A 21,518-nucleotide genomic window follows, 5' to 3' on the forward strand; every position below is an offset into this window, starting at 1 on the left:
GGAAAATTCATCAAAAAGAAATTCGAAATATAAATAAGAAGTCGTTGAATCATGCAAACCCACCAACTCCTGTTGTTCTTTAATTTATAGGTATTATTTTACTGAAAAATAAAAAATGGCGAGCATGCTGTTTAATATCTGGCTCTTTTGCTTGTTCATTAAGATACAAATATAAAATCTATAAATATATTCTGCAATATTAATTACAATAATTGCATGCGTTTTGTCACATGTGTGCCATATTTTTTCTTCTCTCTGTGTTAGAGAACTTCAGGTATGGATGATGAAGGTCATCTTACTCTTCACATCTTGGTACATGGAACCTGCTGAGTTCATTTACTTTAAACTAATACTCTTTTCCACCCTCCTGCAGCACCTAAACAACTACAGATGTCAGTGGTTTGTCTTTTGAGCTGTCTTCTTGCAATATATACAATATAGGCAACATATAAAATATATATTATATATAGGTATATATACAAACCAATACTTATATGATTTATGTATATGTAATTTTTAACTTTTTAATTTATGTAGATTATGTTAATAAATCATGTTTTTCCCTATGAAGCTCTGTATGTGTTAAATGTGGCCTGAAGTTGTCTCTATACTTAAATGAGCTGCAACCTAATTTAGTATATAAAAAATTATAATCTTATTTAAGTGTATATTCATGTAACAGCTCAGTTCCAGTCAATTATAGCAGCAACCAATCACAGGCAGCCAATTGATCAGACAATGTCCATATGAGGCAAATGACTCAACATACTGCACCCAAATACGGAATATACAGAGCTATAACACAGCAAGAGTCTTCTGTATGTTCTTTCCTTTTTCTACTTATAAATCCTGCTGCCCATATTGCTGGGTGCAGCTTTCTGAACCTCCACTGCTTCAGAGTATGACCAATTCACAAATCTTTCTTTGCTTAATGTTGGGAGCCGCCGACACCGGTCGCCTTACTTGGCGGACGTAGGGCCTGTGGGTGGGAGCGGAGCCTGAGCTAGATTGCCCCTCCCATCGAGTGAGTCAAGTTGGCGCCTGCTTCCTGCCCCCTGATTGCGCTGGCGACTTAAACAACCCGCTCTGTAAGATAGTCTGCCTAGCAACAACTGATGTTAGCCAATCAGCCCGCATCGCGCGCTTTGAACTGATTGGCCACTGTCACCCTATAAAAGTGAATGCCTCTCCCGCCACGAGACAGGAAGCACAGAGAGAGATAGAGAAAGTCCACCGGCGAGAAAGGGCTGGTGGCAGAGAGGAGGCCTCGCGGGGCCCACGCGGAGACAAATAAAGGCAAGGTTGCACACCGCCAGACTTTGTCGTGTGTCTTTCCTGCCGGCCGGGAGCGACCCCGACAGCTTAAATTTTGCTAAATTTAAACAGTCTAAAGATTTTCTTTTAACAATGTTTAAGATTCAACTATAGACGCACTTAGTCCATTACTTCTAACTACATTATAATGCCCAGTATTCGGTATGTTCTCATTTTACCTACATTTTTCTTTTTTTTTTTTTTTAATTTTATTTAAGGAGAAAAGAAAAAAAAAGCAGGGAAAGGGTACAAGTTATACAGATTTACAGAAAAAAAATGAACAGTAGGAAATCACTAGTTAATGGATTACATATTGCCATCTTAGAAATAATTGTTCAAGTCACAAAATTAAAGCTTGTAAAGTGGACATTCCATCAATGATACTGCAAACAGTTCTGTTCATTGATCCAATAAAACTCTGTGATATCATTTTCTATCTTATACACTTAAATATACATGCAGTTATATAGTTTGGATCACTTTCTTTTCCTCTCTTTTGTACCATGACTATTACACATTTTGGGTTTCATTGCTCCCACGGTTCTTATTACTTTTTTGGAAGAGAATAAAACCAAATGTGACATAACAGAACAGAATCGGTCAAGTCAAAAGGGTGGACATAATAGAAAATGTAAAAACATAATACAAGGTAATCAACAATGGTTACCATAATGCCTCCCGCTATCTCTAATAGAATTGCCTATATCGTTAGTTATAATACAATTGAACAAAACAGTAAAGAATAAAACCGACAAAACCAAAACATTGGAGACATTGTAGGTCTTCAAAAGTAGATAAAAGTCAACAAGAATGGGCGTCATAATGAATCTCATTATCTTCACAGCTGATGCCTAAACTTTCGAACCTGATACTATCCAGCAAAACAGAATAGGGGAACATCAGTTAAAAACCAGATGGTGAGAGTAATACAGGGCTTTAAATCAAGGTAATGAAAAGTCAAAGTGGGTTACTATAATATATCCTGCTATTTTTTTCCTTTAATTAAAAGGATAAAGATAAAAAAATAAATAATGGAGTGGAGATTGAGATAAAAGAGGGCATAACAACGAAACAGCGCAGATCAAAATTTTTCTTAAGGATGACCCCTGAAACTGCTGTGGACTTTCGCACCTACAAATAATGTTGCAATGAAATTTTTGCAGACATGTGAAACTTTCTTTCCATATCACTCCAGAGCCAAATTTGTAAGCCACACATTTGACTAGTGATAGCCAGCTATGGAGGGGCTATAGCAGTCTACACTTCCATAAGCAGATCACACGATTTCCTTAACCCTACATCCCACCTAGCTATTATCCAGCTGTTTCTTTATCAGTATAATAAAGTTCTTCTCATTTTACTATATATTTTTCTGATCATTAAACTGACATGCTTATAGTATTAATGTTTTCCACCTAAAAGCATCCCCTAATTTATTTAAGCTCTTACATATTTCTGCATAATTAGGCTCGGTCTAAGGCAGAAAGAGGAAAGGAGAGCTCCAAGCTATTTATTAGAAAGCCCATGAACCAACATGAACAGAGATAGAGGTGGATAGGCACCATGGTGGTCATTTGTCTTCTGCTTACCTTTGCAGGCTGAAGTACCACATCTTGAACAGCCAAGAACTCATGGGACAGTACCTCAATGTGAGGAGGAAGGGAGAGGGTGTTCAATAAATGTCACTGCTTAAACTTTCATGAGAAATGACAGTTTTAAAATATAAACCATGGATTCTTCCCTCTTAACATCCCCTAGTAATCACTGAATAACTTAAGCTGCAAAGAGCTAGTATATGGTGCGTGTAAGCAGGGCATTGAGCAGGGTAGGTGGGAATGAGGGTTCTGAGAGTGGCCCTGTAGCCTGGCGGCTGACCAGGAGACTTCCAGTCTGCTTGGCATGTGTCATCCCTGGATTTGAAGACTCCTCAACACTTTTGTCCTGTTTTTGTTAAGACGTTTCCTCTGTGGAGTATGGAGAAGATACTGAGCTCATTGGATTCACAGAACTCCTCATTCTTTTTTTTTTTTTTTTTTTTTTTTTTTTTTCCGGTCTTTTTTTCATTTTTATCGGTACCAGGGATCGAACTCACGACTGCCTGCTTGCAAGGCAGGTGCTTATGCCGCTGAGCTAAATCCCCAGCCCCGAACTCCTCATTCTTCTGCTACAAAATTAAGGTTAGGGAAGGAGTTTATAGGAGATCAACTGGCTGGGAGACCAGGGCCAACCCCAGTCTACTAGAATTCCCATCTCTAGGGGTGGGACACAGGTACCTGCTTTGTCAGGAATTCTCCAGATTATTATGGTGTTCAGCTGAGTTTGGGACACACACTGAGCTACCCCACTCCTCCAAGACCTTCAGGCAAACTCTTGCTACGTGAGACTTTCACACTTGAAAAACATTTGTGCCCATATCCATTTGCTTTCATTTTTTATACTTCTATTACATATCCCTTAGTTACTGATAAAAACCCGAACAAACAATGCATATGTTCATAGCAAAATGTCAGGAAGCTATAAGGTGAACAATCAAAGATTGAAGTTAAGTAATTTACTAAGAAAACAAACAAACAAAAAAAAACTAGCAAACTCAATGTATCAGACAGCTGACTCCCAGTCCTGGCTTGCTTGGAGTTTCTCACATCCTCTCTTCCTGGAATTGGCAGTATGTATCTCTTCAGTATTAGGAGCACATAGAAAAAAATATCAGTTTTTCCTCTTATGTCCTATACTAGTATGAGAAAGCATTAAAAAGTCAGTTATTCCATAATCAATACTCATCAAAGAGTTGGACAAGTATGAATAATGTGAGTGTTCTGTATTGGCATTTTTCAGGTAATGCCTGTGTTTGGGATTCCGCTGCATTTGGCTGGCCAGAGAAAGGTATAATTCTTTCTGACTAAGAGTTGCAGTCCACATACAAAGTCCTTTGTGATGGAGGTCCGTCAGCTTTTATGGACTTCAAAGCTATTTGCCTCAGTACACTTTGAAATGCAGGGTCAGCTCACTGAGCTACATCATGCAATAATAACACATTTTTATAGGAGTAGCTTGTCAGAGCAGCAAAAACATGCGATACATAAAACTAATAAACACACCATGTCTACAGAGTCTATCCTAGTAACCAGATAAGGCAATAAAATTGACAGCAGCCATCAAAAAGCTCCCTTTCTGACTTTGGGGGGGGGGTAAATTTACTGTTGCTTAAAACAGAGGAGCTGTCACAAAGCCTTAGATCAGCGTGCAGTTACAAAGCAGCAAGTTGCTTCCTATGGAAAGAGCACGTCTGATAGACAAAAGCTAGATGAGCATGCTGTATGTCTTGCTAAGGTTTGGGCCCTGGTAGTCTTTAGTGTAAACCAGTCTGCTTCAGATATTTTCTACAGAATGCTTTTGAATTTTCAAGTTACATATTAAACATTATGAAGGACAGTGGGGCTATAGAGTGGTGGGTTAGCAATCAGTATTTCCCATCTGAAGCCTACAAATGAAATTCAGAAGGCATGAAATGGGCTGGTGTTGGATAAGACTGGGGTTGTACAGTGTGGACTTCTACATTCTGAAATGAGAAACGTAGAAGCAATAAATTTACCATTAAGAGTAATATGGGGTTTTTACATCAAATCAATCCGTAGACTAAGAATCAGAGCCAACTTTCATCCAACACAATCCCAGCATAAGAATTCACTTTTGGTGAAATGTCCTGATAATTCTGATAAGAAATGTGTGAGAAGTCCGGAGACACTGGCAATGTGGATTGAAGCTAGGGCTAGGAGGGGCAGAAGGAGGTGCTGATAAGGGCTCAGGGATCAGAGGCAAGGCAAAATGCCAGCACAGCAACCAACCATTAAAGACTTACCAAGTCCTTACTTTATTGTAGGCATGTTCTAGGACACCCCTGGGCCAAGACCTGGTCACAAAGCTTACATTTGGGAAAGACGGGGCAAGACAAATTGAAGCAAAGGAGGAAGATAATTCCACACACTGATAAGCACATAAAGACAATGAAGGTGCTAGAAAGCATGCTAAGTATAGCATAATTTGGTTTGGGCTGGCTAGGTGACGGAAGAGCTCTCCTCAGGGAGGGAACATGAGTGCTGGACTCTCCTTTGGAGAGTGACTGCAGAGCCTTCCAGCCAAGCAGAAAGCAAGTGCAAAGGACTGAAATCCAAAGCAAACAAGAGTCTCACCATGGCTGATGCTCAGACTGTACTGATTTTCCTAAGAGTGCAAAAACAGACTAAGAGGGTTGGTTTGCACATTTCCACTCTGTTATACTGTTCCCACCTAAGGACTAATAAATGCTGACTTGTAGTAAATCTGATCAATTTTTACATTGATATCAAATCAGAATTTCAGAACTACAAATTAGCATCTCTAACCTAAAATTAGTTGTAGCATTTAATCCAGGCCTATGCAATCATCCCTTGGTTTCCAGAGGGGAGTTACTTCCACAATTCTTTATGGATACCAAAGTCTTTAAAAGCTCAAGTCCCTTATATAAAATGACATAATATTTTCATGTAACCTGTACATCTTTATGTATACTTTAAATCATCCACAGATTTCCTATAATGCCCAAAATAATACAAATGCTCTGTACTGTTTAAGAAATGATGTGAAAAGAGTCCATATATATTCAATACATATGGAATTTTTTCTGAATATTGTCTATCCACAGTAGCTTGAATCCATGGACACAGAGGAGGAGGGTGACTGTTCACATGGCAATTAAGTACAGGAATTCCCAGCAATCATGCTTCACTCCAGACTTGAGAAGATCCAGTCCTGCAGGAGAGAGCTCCTTGGGCCTTGGGAAGGGCTACATTATAACATTACCCGTTTCCCTGTCCTGATGTCTATTAGCATCCACTGCTGTTGTCTCCTGTCTACCACTGGCACAACCATTGCTGACATCTTCAGCATCAACCAAAAGCAACTTCTCAGTAAACTGGCATTCTTTGTTCCCAACAATGTCTATGCAGAGATGGCTTCTTCCACTGGTTTCCATTGTGAATATGCTCTCTCCAACACCCTCCAAGTTAAACAGGTTTTGAGGGCCACCCTGGGAACCAAACCACCATGGATGTCCTAGGTCCTGTGGGAAAGCAGCTTGTAAGGACCAGATACGAGCATTTTGGAGCACAGACAAGTTATACATTGGATCTTCAACCTAACAGCCAGCCCCATAGGGAGCTGGGAGCCTCCCAGGCTGTGGAGTGAGGCCAATGAAATCCTAAACCTTGATGACGTCTAGGTGGTCTTTTTTGTAGTTATTTACATGCTAGAGGCATTACAGAGACCTTAGAAACCCCCCCTTCGTTAACTCTGTTAACGAAGTTAACAGAGTTTATTTGACAGCAGTATTCATTTCTGTCTTTTTTTCAAATTCATTGTGTTTTCCTGTTTCCATTTAGAATACGCATGGAGACTTTGTCCTGCACTGCTTTTTCAGAATGGATAGATTGGTGAGAACTGAGACTAAAGCACAGTGTGGAAACTGCTGGTGAGATAAGGCTGACCCTAACACTGCCAAGTGGGAAGCCCTGGAGATCTTCTTCCAGGGACAGGGTGGAAGTGTTAGGAGGGATGTTAGAGAGAGGAGGGCAGATGGCCTCCTGGTGGGTAACTTCTCCCTCATCTCCCCCCTACCTTCTACACAAGGAAATAACTCTGTCTCTCACAACAGCATCTTAGTTTTGGTCTGAGTCAGTTTACCTTCCATGGGAGGTTTGCAAGGGGAAGAAGATCACAAAAGCACACTTAGTCCCAGCCCAGCAGCAGACACCAATCTGAAAAGTCTGGTCACCAACAGATGACTGCAACTCCACTAAGAATAACTTTGCTAAACACATTCATTTGTCTCCCCTGAAGCCTTCAGCACTAAATGTGTTGATATTTCCACCTGAGAAAGAATTTAACTGCATAGATGAGAAGAGCGGCTGATAAGAACAAAAATATGATCAGAAAGAAGATTCCCACAGCTGTAATGCCACAGGACAGTGTGACATCAGATAGCTGAACTCCCTGTAGTGATGGAGGAGTTGCACACCTGATCTCCACAAAGTCCTTGAGTTTCTGCACATTTTCTTTGTACCATGTTAAAAAATGAATATTTGAGCAAGTGCAATCCAGGGGGTTGTGACTTAAATTAATGACTTTCTGCTGAGATAAGATGGGGAGGACCTGGGGTGGGATAATGCGAATGCTATTGGCAGCCAAGTTGAGGTAGGTGCCCTTAAATTGGTTTAGAGCATTGATGCTACTGGATGTCAGGTTGTTGTGGCTTAAGTCTATATAAGTCATATTTCCAAGGCTGTGGAAGGCTTCCGGGTCTATGGAAGAAAGATCACAGGAGGATAAAACCAGAATCTCCAAACTGCCCACCATCTGAAAAAGGTTGATCTTCGGGATATTCCCATCCTTAAAGTGATTCCCCTGTAAATTCAGATGCCGGAGATTAGGCAGGCCTGCTAGAAGATGCTCGTTGCTGGCATCAAGCAAGCAGTGAGAGAGATTCAGAACCTGCAAGAGATCAAGGTTTTGGAAAGGACTTTGCTCCGCAATAACGTGTAAGCGAGTGAATGCCAAATCCAGGAGTTCCAGCCGAGGACATACTTTGAATGCTTCATTCTGGAGACCAAGGGGCTGATTGTAGCTCAGGTTTAGGCTTTGCAATTGGGGCAGAGTTTTGAGTTGCAGATTGCAGCAATCAGAAGCATCAATGCCATTATGGCTTAAGTCGAGTTTCTGCAGATTTTCTAATTTTTCTAAACAGCCAGCACCAAGTTCAAGTTTGTTTGTGTTACCTTTGATGTAGAGGTGTGTAAGGGAGGGGAAACTAGCAGCATTGATCTGACATAATTGGGTAAATTTATTTACACTGAGAATTAATTTCTTCAGTGAAGTCATACCTTTAATCCCAGATGGTAATTCTTTCAGGTGGCAAGCTGTCAGGTCCAGTTCCTGGAGGTGAGTGAAACACCGAAATGTGGTCGAGGAGAGGTTAGAGAAATAATGCAACTGCAGGTTCATGCTCTCCACCGACATTTCACAAAGCTCCGTAAACATGGCTGAATTCAAATGGTGGCTCTCAATGTCCTCATAGGTCCCCAGCCAGAGAGACTGAATAGTAGAATTATGCAGACCACCGAATATAACAGACAAGTCAACAGTTCCTCCAAAATTCAAACTTTGGAAGGCCATTGACTTGAAAGCCCCAGGCTCGATGCCTTTTATGTCATTGCCATTGAAGTTAAGGTTTAGGTAAGTAGCTGGTCTCAGAGAGTCCATATCTTCTCTAGAAAGGTAGTGTATGGCATTATTCTGAAAATCCAAGACTTTTAGATTCCCTGTTGGGAAGTCTTTGGGGAATTTAACTGAGGAAATATAGTTGCTTCCAAGATGCAAACTTTCCAGGTTTTTCAGATTGTATGCTGGGATAAACTCCAGACTGGATATTCCTGTTTGGATTAAGAACAGGTGCTTCAGGGACTCGGGCCCATTAAGTGCTGTTTCTGCCACAAATATGAGAGGGTTTCCAGTTAACACAAGTGTGCTCAACTGAGGATGGCTCTGAAAAGCATTTTCATGGATCCAGTTAATTTGGCACCTTGAAAGACAGTAGTAACAATCAATCATTAGGAAAAGAAAAAAGAAAATTACCAATGTAAAAGCAATGTGTGTTAAAAAAACATTTTTTGTATAAAATAAAACAGAACATATTATTCAAACATAAAAAGCTTTCTTGCATACCTACAGACTGTTGAATTAATTAATTAAAGAATAGCCTCAGTTCTAAACATTCTGATTTAGAATTTATACCAGGTATCTTGTCTCTTTAGATTGAATACTCAGAGGTCTGTGTAAGTGAATGTAAGGAACAATTAATGATGATTTGATGGAATACAGGCAAAATCAAACTATGATTCACTATTTAAAGTACTAAGTAAAAAGTCACATATGCCAAACAAATAGTCTATGATATGTAATATATAATTGTGTGAACCTGTGCTCTCCTAGGAAACTTACAACCTTCTTTCAATTATTTGAGGGAGGAGTTGTGCGAGAGATATAGTTGTGCCAGGGTACTGTGAATGCTATGAACACACTCAGCTACTGAAACTCAGCCCTCTGCTTTCATGTATGAGGCATTAAAGTGGTATATTAATAACTCTACAAGAGTAGAACTATTGTGTGTCAATAAACTAAAAAAACACACACACTCACACACTTTCCACACTGGTGATTTCCTTATCTGTCCATAAGAGGTGGTACTATTCACCATGGGCACGTCACAGTGGTGTCATAAGCATGAACCATTACTATGGATGCGTGTGTTCTTCCAGCTTGAGGAACTGTAACTGGAAGGACGGAGGTGGAGGCCACCAGACATCAGGGACGTGCCAGGCTCCTTCCTTCTTCCCACTCCCCAAACACAATAAGCTGCATAGCCCTTTTGTTTACTTTATTTTTCTAGTACTTCTGCCTGTTGGTCCTCAAATACTAGTTCAGCATTTGAAATCCTGATTCTGCTACTAAAACCAAATAATGGAACTTTTTCCAATTTGTAAAAATGAAAAAAAATTAGTGGGTGTATTTCTCCTGGAATTTTTTCCTATATGCCATGACCTGGAAATATATCATTCTGTCAAAATATAGTATAATATGGCACTTGATATAGGATAGGATTTATTTTTTGTTTTGTTATCAGTGTTCCTGAGAGCTTCTTAAACAGTATTGCTGATACAGCTAATTTGAGAACAATCAAATTTTCTCTCCATTGATTGGAGTTTATTTGAATCACATTTCACTGGCACAAATACTTCATGAGAAAGGGCAAATGAACATGCATGATAAGCAGATTGTCCCTGCATCCAAAAGATTCAGGAATAAATTTAAATCCAGTGTGTGTGTGTGTGTGTGTGTGTGTGTGTGTGTGTGTGTTTTAACCAAAGTAAAAAATCCAGAACCCATAAGGAACTCACACACATACCTGGTTAAATCCAAAAAGGTAAGATTTATGAGTCTGCTGAAGGTTATATCTTGAATTGTAGGTAAGAAATTAAAGCCGAATTCCAAAAATTCTGTTGTGTTTGGTAGAGTGTCAGGAATTTCACTGAGACCTAAATTTTCACAGTTATATGTTTTGTTGGCTTCTTTCTAATGAGAGAAACAATACAAATTAATATTGGATTCAGTGATGGATTGACTAAATAGCAATATGAGATATGTTTAACTCTTTGAGTGTAATTACACTCTTAGTAATCTTGACCAAAAATACACTTATAAAAACATAAAATGACATGTACAATCTTACTCAGTGTAGTATTTTTTGTAATAGCAAAAGACTGACATCAACCTTTGATATATAAGGCTAGTTGACCAAAATATAGCTCATTAGGGCTAAGGATTTAGCTCAGTAGTGTAAGTGTCTACCTGACAAGCACAAGGTCATGAGTTCGATCCCCAGTACTGCCAAAAAAAAAAAAAAAAAAAAAAAAAAAAGACAAAATATAGTTCATTCACAAAATGGAACTCTCGGAAGCTGCAAAAGGAATGAGGAAGGTCTGCCCACACTGATACAGAGTGATGCTCAGGACACACCACAAGGTGCAAACAGCGAAGTGTACCACAGTAGATAGAACATGTATAGTACATAGTGTGCTTTCTATTGGTATGCTTGTATTTTTTCTTCTTTTATTACAATATATTTGCTATACATAAAATACTTTCATTGTGGGGAGGTGATCATATTGCATTTGATCATTTTTACATTCCCTCTTTCTTCCAGTTCTTCCCATGCTCAAATCCCTTCCTCGTTTCCACATAGTCTAACTCCCTTTTCCTTTCATCTAAATGAAACCAAGGTAAAGAAAATGACTTTTATGGTGAGAGAGGGGACGAGATATGAAAATCAAGATGAAAGTAAAACTTCTCTGAATATACTTTGGTTTATGATTTTCCTTCCGGATTCATGGAAATGTCCCTTAAGAAAGCAAACAAATAACCCTAGATTAGCATTACCAAAATAAGACAATCAGATATGTACTTTCTGATGTGGTTAAAGAAATTAAACTTAAATCCAATCAAGACTTGGCAGTCTAACGTCATGTTTACAAGTGATATGGCAGGTTTAAGCTAACCATTGCCCAAAGGCACAAGGTAGCAGCCAACCAAATGTAGAAAGTGGGACATTATATAAAACAAGTGACTATTTTACCAGCGGGGCGGGGGGGGGGGGGTGTGTGGGGTGGGGATGGGGGGTGGGGAGAGCTTTTTCAAAAGAAACAAAACTTCAAAGCTATTTAAGAGACATAACCAACACAAAACAGACCAGCCTTTGTTTATTTTGATTCAAATAAAGCAGTCAGGAAAAGACACCTTAAGGAATGTCACAGAACATTGAGATTGAGGTTAGTTGATATTAAGAAATTATGATGTGATCCCAGAACTGGTAGGAGGATCAAAATTTGGAACTGACCCAACAGTTTAATGATTTAGCAAGGCCTTGTCTCAAAAGAAAAAAGTACATATATATATATATATGGCTGGGGAAGTAGCTGAGTGCAAAGGCCCTGGGCACGGTGCCCAGTACTGCAGTGAGCTAGTGCAGAGAAAGAAAAAGTAAGAGAAATTTTGATTTTTGTAACGTTAGTGGCCTTGCAGTTACATAGAAGAAATGTTCTTATTGCTTTGAGATGTATATTATTTAGAGGTAAAATGACAGGTTGTTTGAGAATTGCTTTAAAGTACTTTGGCAGGAAAAGAGGGGAAGAATAGGCAGATGGAGTAAACGGACAAAGGCTGATGGCTGCTGAATACTCAGTATGAGTGGTGTACTGAACACTGAGTGTTGCATGAGGGACGCGTTCACAGAAGATCTTAATTAACTTATTTTGTATACATTACAAATTTTAAAAAAATAACAAGATGGCACAAACTTGTGGCCTTACAATATTTTTGGTACAGACATTTCTATTATTAAACTTATTGGCACAGTGTAGGTCTACATAAGGATCACATTCATCATAGGGACTTGGTATTTATACTGATATATCTTAATTCTTATTTTTTTCCCATTCTCCTTTCTCTTTCCTCCCTTCAATCCCTTTTCTCCTACTTATTTAGAAAGCCTTGTTTCTATTTTATCCTTCTTTTCTCTTTTTTTTGTTTTCCTTTCTTTCCTCTCCTCCCCCACCCTAGTCCCCCTTGCATTTTGAACAATTGCTTCCTGTTTCACAATATCTATTATATGTTTTGGTTCTTACACTTTAATTTCTCACACCAGAGAGACAATGCAATATTTATATGTTTGTCCAGTTTATTTCACTTAAGAGCATGGTCTCAAGGTCTGCCCATTTAACTATAAATGTCTCAAGTTTATCCTTCTTTATGGATAGATAGTACTCCATCATATAACAGAAACATCTTTTTTATCCATTTATCAGCTGATGGGCATTTATATTGCTTCTAATATTTAGCTATTACAAACTGTACTGCTGTAACATAGGTGCACATATATCATTGTGATATGATGCTTCTTATTCTTTTGGGGAGATATCAGACAAGTCAACAGTCAAATGGGACCACTGGTCTTAGTTTTCTGATGAATCTCCAGATTGACTGCACCAGTCTACATTCCCACCAACAGTGGAGATGAGTTCCTTTTTTCCTGCATCCCTGCTAGCATTTGTTATTGATTTCTTGATAATAACCATTCTTTCTGGAAATGGAATTTCTGGATTGTTTTAATTTGTATATCTCAAATGGCCAGTGATTAAACATTTTTTTTTCATATTACTTATTTGCATTTCTACTTTTTCATCTAAGAAGTCTGCATTAATCTCACATGCCCATTTTTGGATTAGGTCTCCTCCTCCTCCTCCTCCTCCTCCTCCTCCTCCTCCTCCTCTTCTTCCTCTTCCTCCTCCTCCTCCTCCTCTTCTTCCTCTTCCTCCTCCTCCTCCTCCTCTTCTTCCTCTTCCTCCTCCTCCTCCTCCTCCTCCTTCTCTTCTTCCTCTTCCTCCTCCTCCCTTTCCTCCTCCTTTTCTTTCTTCTCCTTCTCTTCCCCCTCCTCCTTCTTCCTTTGTGGAATAGCATGTTGTTTTTATCACAGTAGCTTTGTAGTACAATTTCAAGTCAGGGATTGTGATGTCTCCAACCTTGCTTTTGTTGTCTAGAATTGTTTTTGTTATTCTCGATCTCTTCTGGTTCCAAATGAATTTTAGTAATATTTTCTCTAGTTTTTTTGACATATGCTAATGGTATTTTGATTAGGATTGTATTAAATCTGTATAAGTATATTAGAAGTATGGCCATTTTTACTACATTGGTTCTTCTAAGAGCAAGGAATATCTTTCCATTTTCTAATATCCTCTTCAACCTCCTTTTTCAGAGTACTGCAGTTTTCACTGTAAAGCTGTTTTACTTCATTAGACTGATTCCTAAATATTTCATTTTTTGATGCTATTGTGAAAGGAATAATCTTAATATATTAATTAGTTTTGGATGGCTGGTACTATAGGCTGTGGCTATCAGATGCTAGGCTTTGGCCACAGCTTTGTACAGGAGAATTATTCACCCTGTGACTAACCTGTGTAGTGAAAGATTCAGGTCTGACCATTATTGCTTGGTAGGTGCTCTAATCCAGGTTACAGATTTTATACTAACTACATAAAAATGGGAAGTGGCTGGCTGAAGCCTTAACACTAAGGTCATATTTATCTGGATGAAGAAAAGGCACAAAGGAATATATCTCACCTAGATAGGCTCCTCCTCAGAAAGAATGGAGGCACAAGAATGTGGGGGCTCAGGACAATGGGCCAGCTCGCAGGTCATTTCTGACCCATGTGAGTTCATTTGAACCTTTCAAGTGCTGCTTGTCCCTAATCACTCTTTGCATGGCCTCACTGGAACCCCTCTGAAACTGCCCTGCCTGTCAAACCTCTATCCAGCAAACCCATATCAGCAGCTTTCCTTGTGCTGAGTTGCAAAACACACCTACTAGGCTGGACACAGAACTGCACCTGTCCCCCTCCTCTCTGAAGTGTGAGGCTGCAGAGATGTCGCCATTGTCATTGCTTTTGCCTCACTCCAATTTCTGCTTAGAGGTGCACTTTTCTGTAGCTCCTTCGAGTATGCGCATAACAGGATATCACGAGTTTTCTTAAATATTGTGACAATGTTATAACTGTCACTGATGAAATGTCATGTTTATATTTCCTGTAATTCATTCTTTACTTTTATAGACCCAAAGTGCTCTAGACACTGTGGCAAATCCACATAATGTCCTTGAAATGCAACTTGGCATTTAAAACTTAGATTTAGTAGACTAGTGGGACATGCTGCTGGTCCTGTCCCTGGTGCTCCTGAACTTGGACCACCCAGAGGGGAAGTGCATGCGTAGCTGCTGCCCCCACTTTTGCGAGGTGTCAGTTTGCTTAGAGAAGACAGCTTTCTTTTCCCAGTCTCCACTGACATAACTGATTTCACACATACTTGGAAAAAGAAGGCTTCCCTCAATTTGTCTTGCTCTATTCTGGCCCTACAGCAAAAGACTCAGTGCTGGCAATTCCCCGCTTCTGAAAGTATGAATTCCTGTGGCACCTAAATTATTCCCCGTTTCAGCCTCTTGTGTGCTTAAGTAAGCACATTACAGTGCTAATGTGATTCTGAAAGTTGAGAATCCAGGAGGAGCTCTTCTGAGCCTGTGGCCTGAGGGAGTTTCTCAAAAAAGGAAATGCAAGTAAGTGAATAGGTCAGCTTCAACCTAGCAGTAACAGAGCCCGCCGTTGACTCCAGGAGCTTTCTCAAGAAGCACACTGGAGTCTGAGCACAACATTAAACAACCTCGACTTAGGTGGAAATGGTAATGAATCCTTTGCCCTGGACACCTAGCAGAAAGAGGCAATGCCACAAATGCAATTAAGAGAATTTCACCAAACACATTTCCCAGAATGTCTTGGGTTTAGCGCACATGTGGCCCCTTCCTTGAAGCTTCTACAATCACTACTACAATCAAAATTGCTGTGATGATGGGGATGCCCAAGCAACATGCATTCCTGAATCATCTAAGTACTGTTAAACTGTTTTTGTTTTATGTGTTTTTTAAGGCTTGAAGCATTACAGGCATGTGATTATTATCTCTTTTGGTAAAAAGTAAATTGTAGACCTCATGACTACTCACTCCTAAATACCTAAGTACAATGATAGACAATCACAGTGCCATTGTCAAATTCACAGTACTTAACCTTGATTTGATGCTATCCACCCTATGGTCTATATTTAGTTTTGCCAATCGTCCCAATAATGCCTGTGGTGGATTAACTAATGGATGAATCTGCATGGTGCTGGGTGTGGAAGGCCCATTTGAGAATTGTTGCCAACAGCATATAAAAAGAGAACTGGAGAGGAAATGGTGCTGCTGCTGATTCTCTTCGATTTGCTTATCACGCTGGGTTTCCTAATATGATCTGAGCGGTTCTCACCATCCAAGGAACTTGGGTTCTCACTGTCACTGAAGATGGCTGTGGCTCTTTTTAGGGGAGCTCTGGTCCTTACTTCGAGTGTTACTTCCTGGCTCCAGTGCAGATCTTGCAGCCTACTGGCACAGATGCTTCGTCCTGCTGGTGCAGACTTTCTAGTTTCCACTGCTGACCTTTGGGCCTTCCCAGGGCGGAGCCTTTGATACAGATATTCATGGGACATTGTGGTGGGCTCTAGGTCTTCAGCTGAACTTGTGCAGGACATTGCAGTGGGTTTCAAGCCCTCAGCTGTATCATTTCAGTCTCTAACATGTGAACAGATTTCTACCACTCCTCTGCACGTGACTCTTTGGTTGGATATGATAAAATAATCTTATAAATTATGTGTCCTGTATTAAATCTTTTCCCTTGTATGTCCTGACCACAATATTATCCTTTATAGTAACTTTTGTTTTTCTAATGGAGAATCACATGCTGCATTTAGTTGCTATAGATTCTTAGACTCCTTTAATCTGAGACAATTTCTCAGTCTTTTAAGACATTGATATCTTTTGAAGAATACAAGTTTGTGGTTAGCAGAATGTTTCTCATTTGAGGGTTGTGTTTTTTTTCTCATATTTGATCCAGGTTTTATGTTTTTTGTTTGTTGTTTGCAGTAGTGGGGATTGCCTTGTGCACGGTAACCAAGTGCTGTACCATTGAGCTACACCCCCAGCCACAGGTTATAGATTTTTGTCAGAAATGCTACAGTGGTAAGGTTGTACCTTTCTCTGTGTCAAGAGCCAGATGAAAACTTTTGGACAGCAAATTCTGATAGCAGAGCACAGGGCTGCAGGAACCCAGAGAGATAATGTTGCAAAGAGTAAAAAGAACAGCAGGCAGAAAGGAACAGACAGCATGGCTGCTGCTGGGCCACTATGCTATGGTTTTCTCTGCGGGCAGAAAGCCAGTGTTGCAGTTTCCCTGATCTCCACACAAACACTTCCTCTAAGCCTAGCGTTGTCTTTCTACAGTTCATGTGTGGTCAGTTTCAAATACAACTTTGCATGTCTCTACTTCAGTGGGTGCACCATAGACAGGATTGTTCTTGATTGGAGCTCCTGAGCCTACCAGAGCTGTGGCAATGCCATGTGGCAGTCATGGCAACCCCTGCTCCGGGTACTTGCCTCCGACCCACTGTGTACTGACTACTGTGCAGACACTGTGTCTCCAGCTGGGTCTTGCAGTAGGGCCTTTTCCCTAGAACAGGCTCCTGAGTGTTGCGTCTTTATTGGCAGTCCCTTCTCCCTTCAGGCACTCATTTGCATTTTTTCAATCAAGATCTTATTTTCTTCTCTCTGCTGTGTGTATTTTCCCTCCCATTGTATTTCCTATCCCATTGTATTTTCCCTCTGTGTAGATGTTGAAACGTTTTCTAATCTGGAAACATTTGAATTTCACTTGGACTGCTGATTCCCACCTTGGCTGATGGGCCATCCGCACTTGACACTTGTATGCCTGAGGGAGGAGTCAGGGACAAAGGACACCAGCCATCCTTCTTTGATCACGCCTCATCTAGGGGATAGCAATTTCACTAGCAGTCTGAACCCCAGAGCAACCATAGCTCTTTGAAAGCAAAGCAAACACTCTGAAGAAGGCACATCCTTAGAACATTGTTGTCAGTCTGACTTTCCCAGGCCAAAGGCATTTGTATCCTATTTGTTTTTCAAATCAGCTTGCGTAGGTTCAAGTTCAAGTTCAAGATAAAGCTAGGACCTCTGAGCTAGCCTCTTTTTCCCCCATGGTAGACTAGGGAAAAAATTTATTCTGAAGTCCTACTGTGAGGCTTAATGAAATAGTGTATCTATACTACCCAGGAGGAGCTAGTACGTAATGGGATCATCACATTGTTATCTAAAGCTATTGGGGAGACCTTCAGGCATGAACTTTGAAGTTCTCCTGGAAAAAGTTCTGCTAAGTAGCTCCACCTTATACCTAATGACTGAAGCACTTTCTCCAATCATAATTTTCAGCAACAGGGTGGCTGGGATGGGTTGCTTTGAAATGGAGGCTATCCAGATTCCCAAGAAATTATGCAAGAGTTCACCTAAAATATTACCACAGTCCAAACCACAGAGCCTTGGACTCCGCTCTCGGGACATTTGCCAGTCTCTGAAGACTTGGTCATGGCTCTGTAATTTCACTACTTATCACACACACACACACAAAATGAAAGAGAGAGAGACAGAGAGAGGCAGAGACAGAGAGAGAGACAGAGACAGAGACAGACAGAGATAGATAGAGACAAAACAGAGAGACAGAGAGAGGACATGTAGCATTAGCAGTGGGAGAATCCATGAGCAATATTTGAGTGCTCACTGTAATAACTTATGACTTATGGATACATTTAAAAGTTTTATTAATAAATAAATTTTGATTCCTAGTTAATAGAGGTTTAAAAAAAACCAGCTCTTGATAGATTATAGAACTAAGTTGGAAGAATATAAATAGAAATAAATATGAAACAACAAAATTTCTAGATAAAATTGTGTGGTAGTATCATAATAGTACTGGGATAGTCTTCTTAAATAGCACTGAAATGCACAAAAAGTAAAGGAAAAATGGTACACTGTGCTGTTATAAAATTCAGGACTTCTGTTCATCAAAACAAATGCCTTTGGGAGACTGAAAATATAAGTCATAGAGTGGGAGAAAATATTTGTAATCTGGTAAGGGAATTTCATCCCTAATAAATAAAGGATTCCTATAAATTAAGACAATTGCAAAAGAAAATGGGCAAGAGACTTGAACAGAAGCTTTACAGGCATAAAAATGGTACTAAAGGAGCGGAGATGTAGCTCGGTGGCACAGTGCTTGCCTAGCACGCTGTAAGTCGTGATTCGATACATATTATTGCAAAAAACCAAAAAGAAAAAGAACAAACATAGCAACAAAAAGATCGGTGTGTAAACAACAGACAAAAGTATGCATATGTACTTAACTTATTATTCATCAAGAAAATAAAAGTTCTACTACTTACCAATTGGAAAGGCTAACACTTATAAAAAATCAATAACAAATGTTGATGAAAGTATGGAATAATCAGAACTCATATACATTTCTGATGAGTATAAATTGGTACCAACACTTTGGAAAATTCATGTAAACATACGGATAGCCTAGGACCAAATAAATTCCTTCTTAGGAATATATCTAATAAAGATTTGTCCATTTGTTTACCACAGAATGCAGGTAAAAATTCCAAAATTCATCATTTATGACAGCCAAAAACTGTAAAAATGTAAATGTCCATTAATAGTGAAATTGATAAATGGTGGCTTACAAGGACAAGAGAGCTTTTCAATGACAAGAATGAACAATATACCATTATATACCATATACCATCAGTAAGCCTCACAAATTTAATGCTGAGCAAAGGAAGCCAGCCACCAAAAAGTACACCGTGTATGATCCCATATGGATAAAGTTTAAAACCAGGGAAAAGTAATCATGTTTTAAAGTCAAAGGATTAGATGCCTCTTGGGACTGGTGACAAAGAGGAGGCCTGTGGAGGACTCCTGAAGTGCCGGGCATGTTCTATGTCCTGGTTTGTCTTCTGGTTAGTTGAATGTTCACTGGCTGCAAACACAAGCAATTGCACACTTTCAGACCATGAAATTTCCACGTGCATGTTTCACTAAACTAAAAGTTTATAACTCAAAGCAAAGAAAAGCAGTAAAGCCCTTGATTTCTGGTCAGGATAGATAAGCTCATGGCAGTCTCACATGAACATACAGAGTATGCTTGAACAGGAGGGGAAGAATGGAAAGGATAAGAAAAATCAAGGGGAAGGGTGGGTACAGTGGGGCAAGGTGAATCTGGAGAACGGCCAGACCTCTTCGATCAAAGGCACTAGGCCTGGTCCCATATGACGGGTGTTCCTACAGGGAGAAGAGCATGGTCACAGTCGCTCACCACGAGAATACCATGCAAAGATACAAGGGAAACATAGCTATTTACAAGCCAGAGAGAGAAGCCCTCAGAAGAAACCAACTCCACTGACAGTTTGATCTCAGATAAACTACTGTTATTTATACCTCTCAGTCCTGGCACTTTGATGTGGAGGCCTGAGACAGTGAATAGATCCTCCCAGCCTTAATTCCCCTTGGGCATTTAATGTCTTTTTGGTCTGAGGACATCCTGACTTCATCCCAACACCAGACTAACAAGGTCTGCTCATTTCCATTCTAGGCCTTCTTCCAGTCTTGGCTTTGATTGTGCCTTGTCTGGCAGGTCCTCTGCCCTCCTCTGGATCATGCTCCTGATTTCTGCCCAGCTTCTGTCCTAGGTCATTCTACACTTTCCTACCCCTAGTTCTGTTTCATATTTCAGCTCTAAGCCAGGAAAAATGCTCACCAAGTCACCAGTACCAATGGGTCTTCCTGCCTGGAGCTCTTATCTGGTAGGTTGTATGGTGCTTGGCACTCATTAAAAGTCGGCACACAGTGGGAGTAAGGCTAAAGCACTTTAGAAGGTGACAAGAGAGGTCCTACTCCCTTTTCTTCTACTATCCACTCCATAGACTTCCCATAGGTTGATAAATACCATTATAACCCAAATCAGAAGGAATGATTTGGTTCTCTGGTGGGTCAGTCAAAAAGACAAATGTTGTCCAAGGGGAAGAGAAAGCCAGACTCAATGTGATCTGCACTCAGAACCATGGCATGTCCTGTCTTTACTAATCTTCACAGAGAGTCAGGGAGTCAAAGAACTATTTAAGGGAGCAGCCCCCCCCCCCCCGAGATAGTAGACAAACAAAGCCCCTAGGCTTAGGAGGGTGGCTGGGGGTCTCTGTTGATATGGCATGTCTCACCTGAAGTTGCTTTGGGGGAACTGTTTTGAGTAAGATGCTACCAGGCCATTCCATAGCTGAGCTCTTTGGCTCCCTTCTCACAATAATAAAAATGCGTATATCCTGTTATCATTTTAAAAGAAAGTGGATATTGAAAAGCCAAAGCTCACATGGTATAGCATACTGAACTTCAGGTTTTTCAAAAGGTTGAATCTGGATGAAGACAAACAGTTCGGACTCACCTCGATGCACATCTGATCTGCAGAGGTGATAACTTCACAGCTGGCTGAAAGCAGCACCGCCAAAAAGATGCAGCTGACATCTGGAGCCATCCCAGGTCTAGGTACCCACAGCGCGTTGGGATCATCTAATGCTTGCCTTGCGGTTTAGTAATTCAGTCAGGCTCTGATGGCCCCAGCAACTTTCAAGTCAGAGACTACTCTAATAGGCGATCTTGGAACAAGGAATTCACTGACTGTTCAGCATTCAGTGGCTCTGTGCTACACTAAAAGGGAAGTTCCTTTTGCATACCAACCATCTGTCCAAAAATAACTGTGCACCCAGCCCCGGCGTGGCCCAGTGCACTTCCTGGCGAGCATGAATCAGTGGTGCACTCCTCTCGGCCTCCCAGGGTGATGCTACTGACAGGCTCCATGGCAGCCTCAGGGGGTGGGTCTTCTCCAGCAGCAGCCAGGCATCCTCCTGCAGCTCACTCTCACTCTCACAGGAGGTCCCTTCCTTAGTTTCCCTGGTGAATGATTAGAAGGTGTGGCAGGGCATGGTGACAGGACAGGGCCTTCTGTGGGAATCGGTAGAAGGGCTGTGGAGCCGAAACTGGAGCTGGAGCCAACCAGTGTGCTGTGTAACGGGACTCAGCCGCTGCCTGG

At 40.5% G+C, this 21,518-nt stretch overlaps 1 protein-coding gene across 1 annotated transcript; it reads right to left on the reverse strand.

The window, feature by feature from the left end:
- Window positions 1-1,743: 1,743 nt before the first annotated feature.
- Cd180 (CD180 molecule) lies at window positions 1,744-21,149 on the reverse strand. The gene is made up of 3 exons (XM_063258283.1): window positions 20,874-21,149; window positions 10,310-10,476; window positions 1,744-8,926 (listed from the first exon to the last, which is right to left on the reverse strand). Exons 1-3 carry the CDS (start codon window positions 20,961-20,963, stop codon window positions 7,198-7,200), a joined length of 1,986 nt encoding a protein of 661 aa, XP_063114353.1. The 5' UTR covers window positions 20,964-21,149; the 3' UTR covers window positions 1,744-7,197.
- Between the last annotated feature and the right edge of the window lie 369 nt (window positions 21,150-21,518).

The sequence above is a fragment of the Cavia porcellus genome, unplaced genomic scaffold (genome assembly GCF_034190915.1).
Source record: "Cavia porcellus strain 051 isolate PalLab524CR breed Dunkin Hartley unplaced genomic scaffold, mCavPor4.1 scaffold_11, whole genome shotgun sequence".
Taxonomy (NCBI): domain Eukaryota; kingdom Metazoa; phylum Chordata; class Mammalia; order Rodentia; family Caviidae; genus Cavia; species Cavia porcellus.

Excerpts from the sequence above, each read along its gene's own strand:
- Cd180 (XM_063258283.1), bottom strand. The coding sequence starts at position 20,963 with ATGGCTCCAGATGTCAGCTGCATCTTTTTGGCGGTGCTGCTTTCAGCC. Across the intron at positions 10,477-20,873 it reads CAGATCAGATGTGCATCGAG|AAAGAAGCCAACAAAACATA; the intron begins GTGAGTCCGAAC and ends TTCTCTCATTAG. Across the intron at positions 8,927-10,309 it reads ACCTTTTTGGATTTAACCAG|GTGCCAAATTAACTGGATCC; the intron begins GTATGTGTGTGA and ends CTGTCTTTCAAG.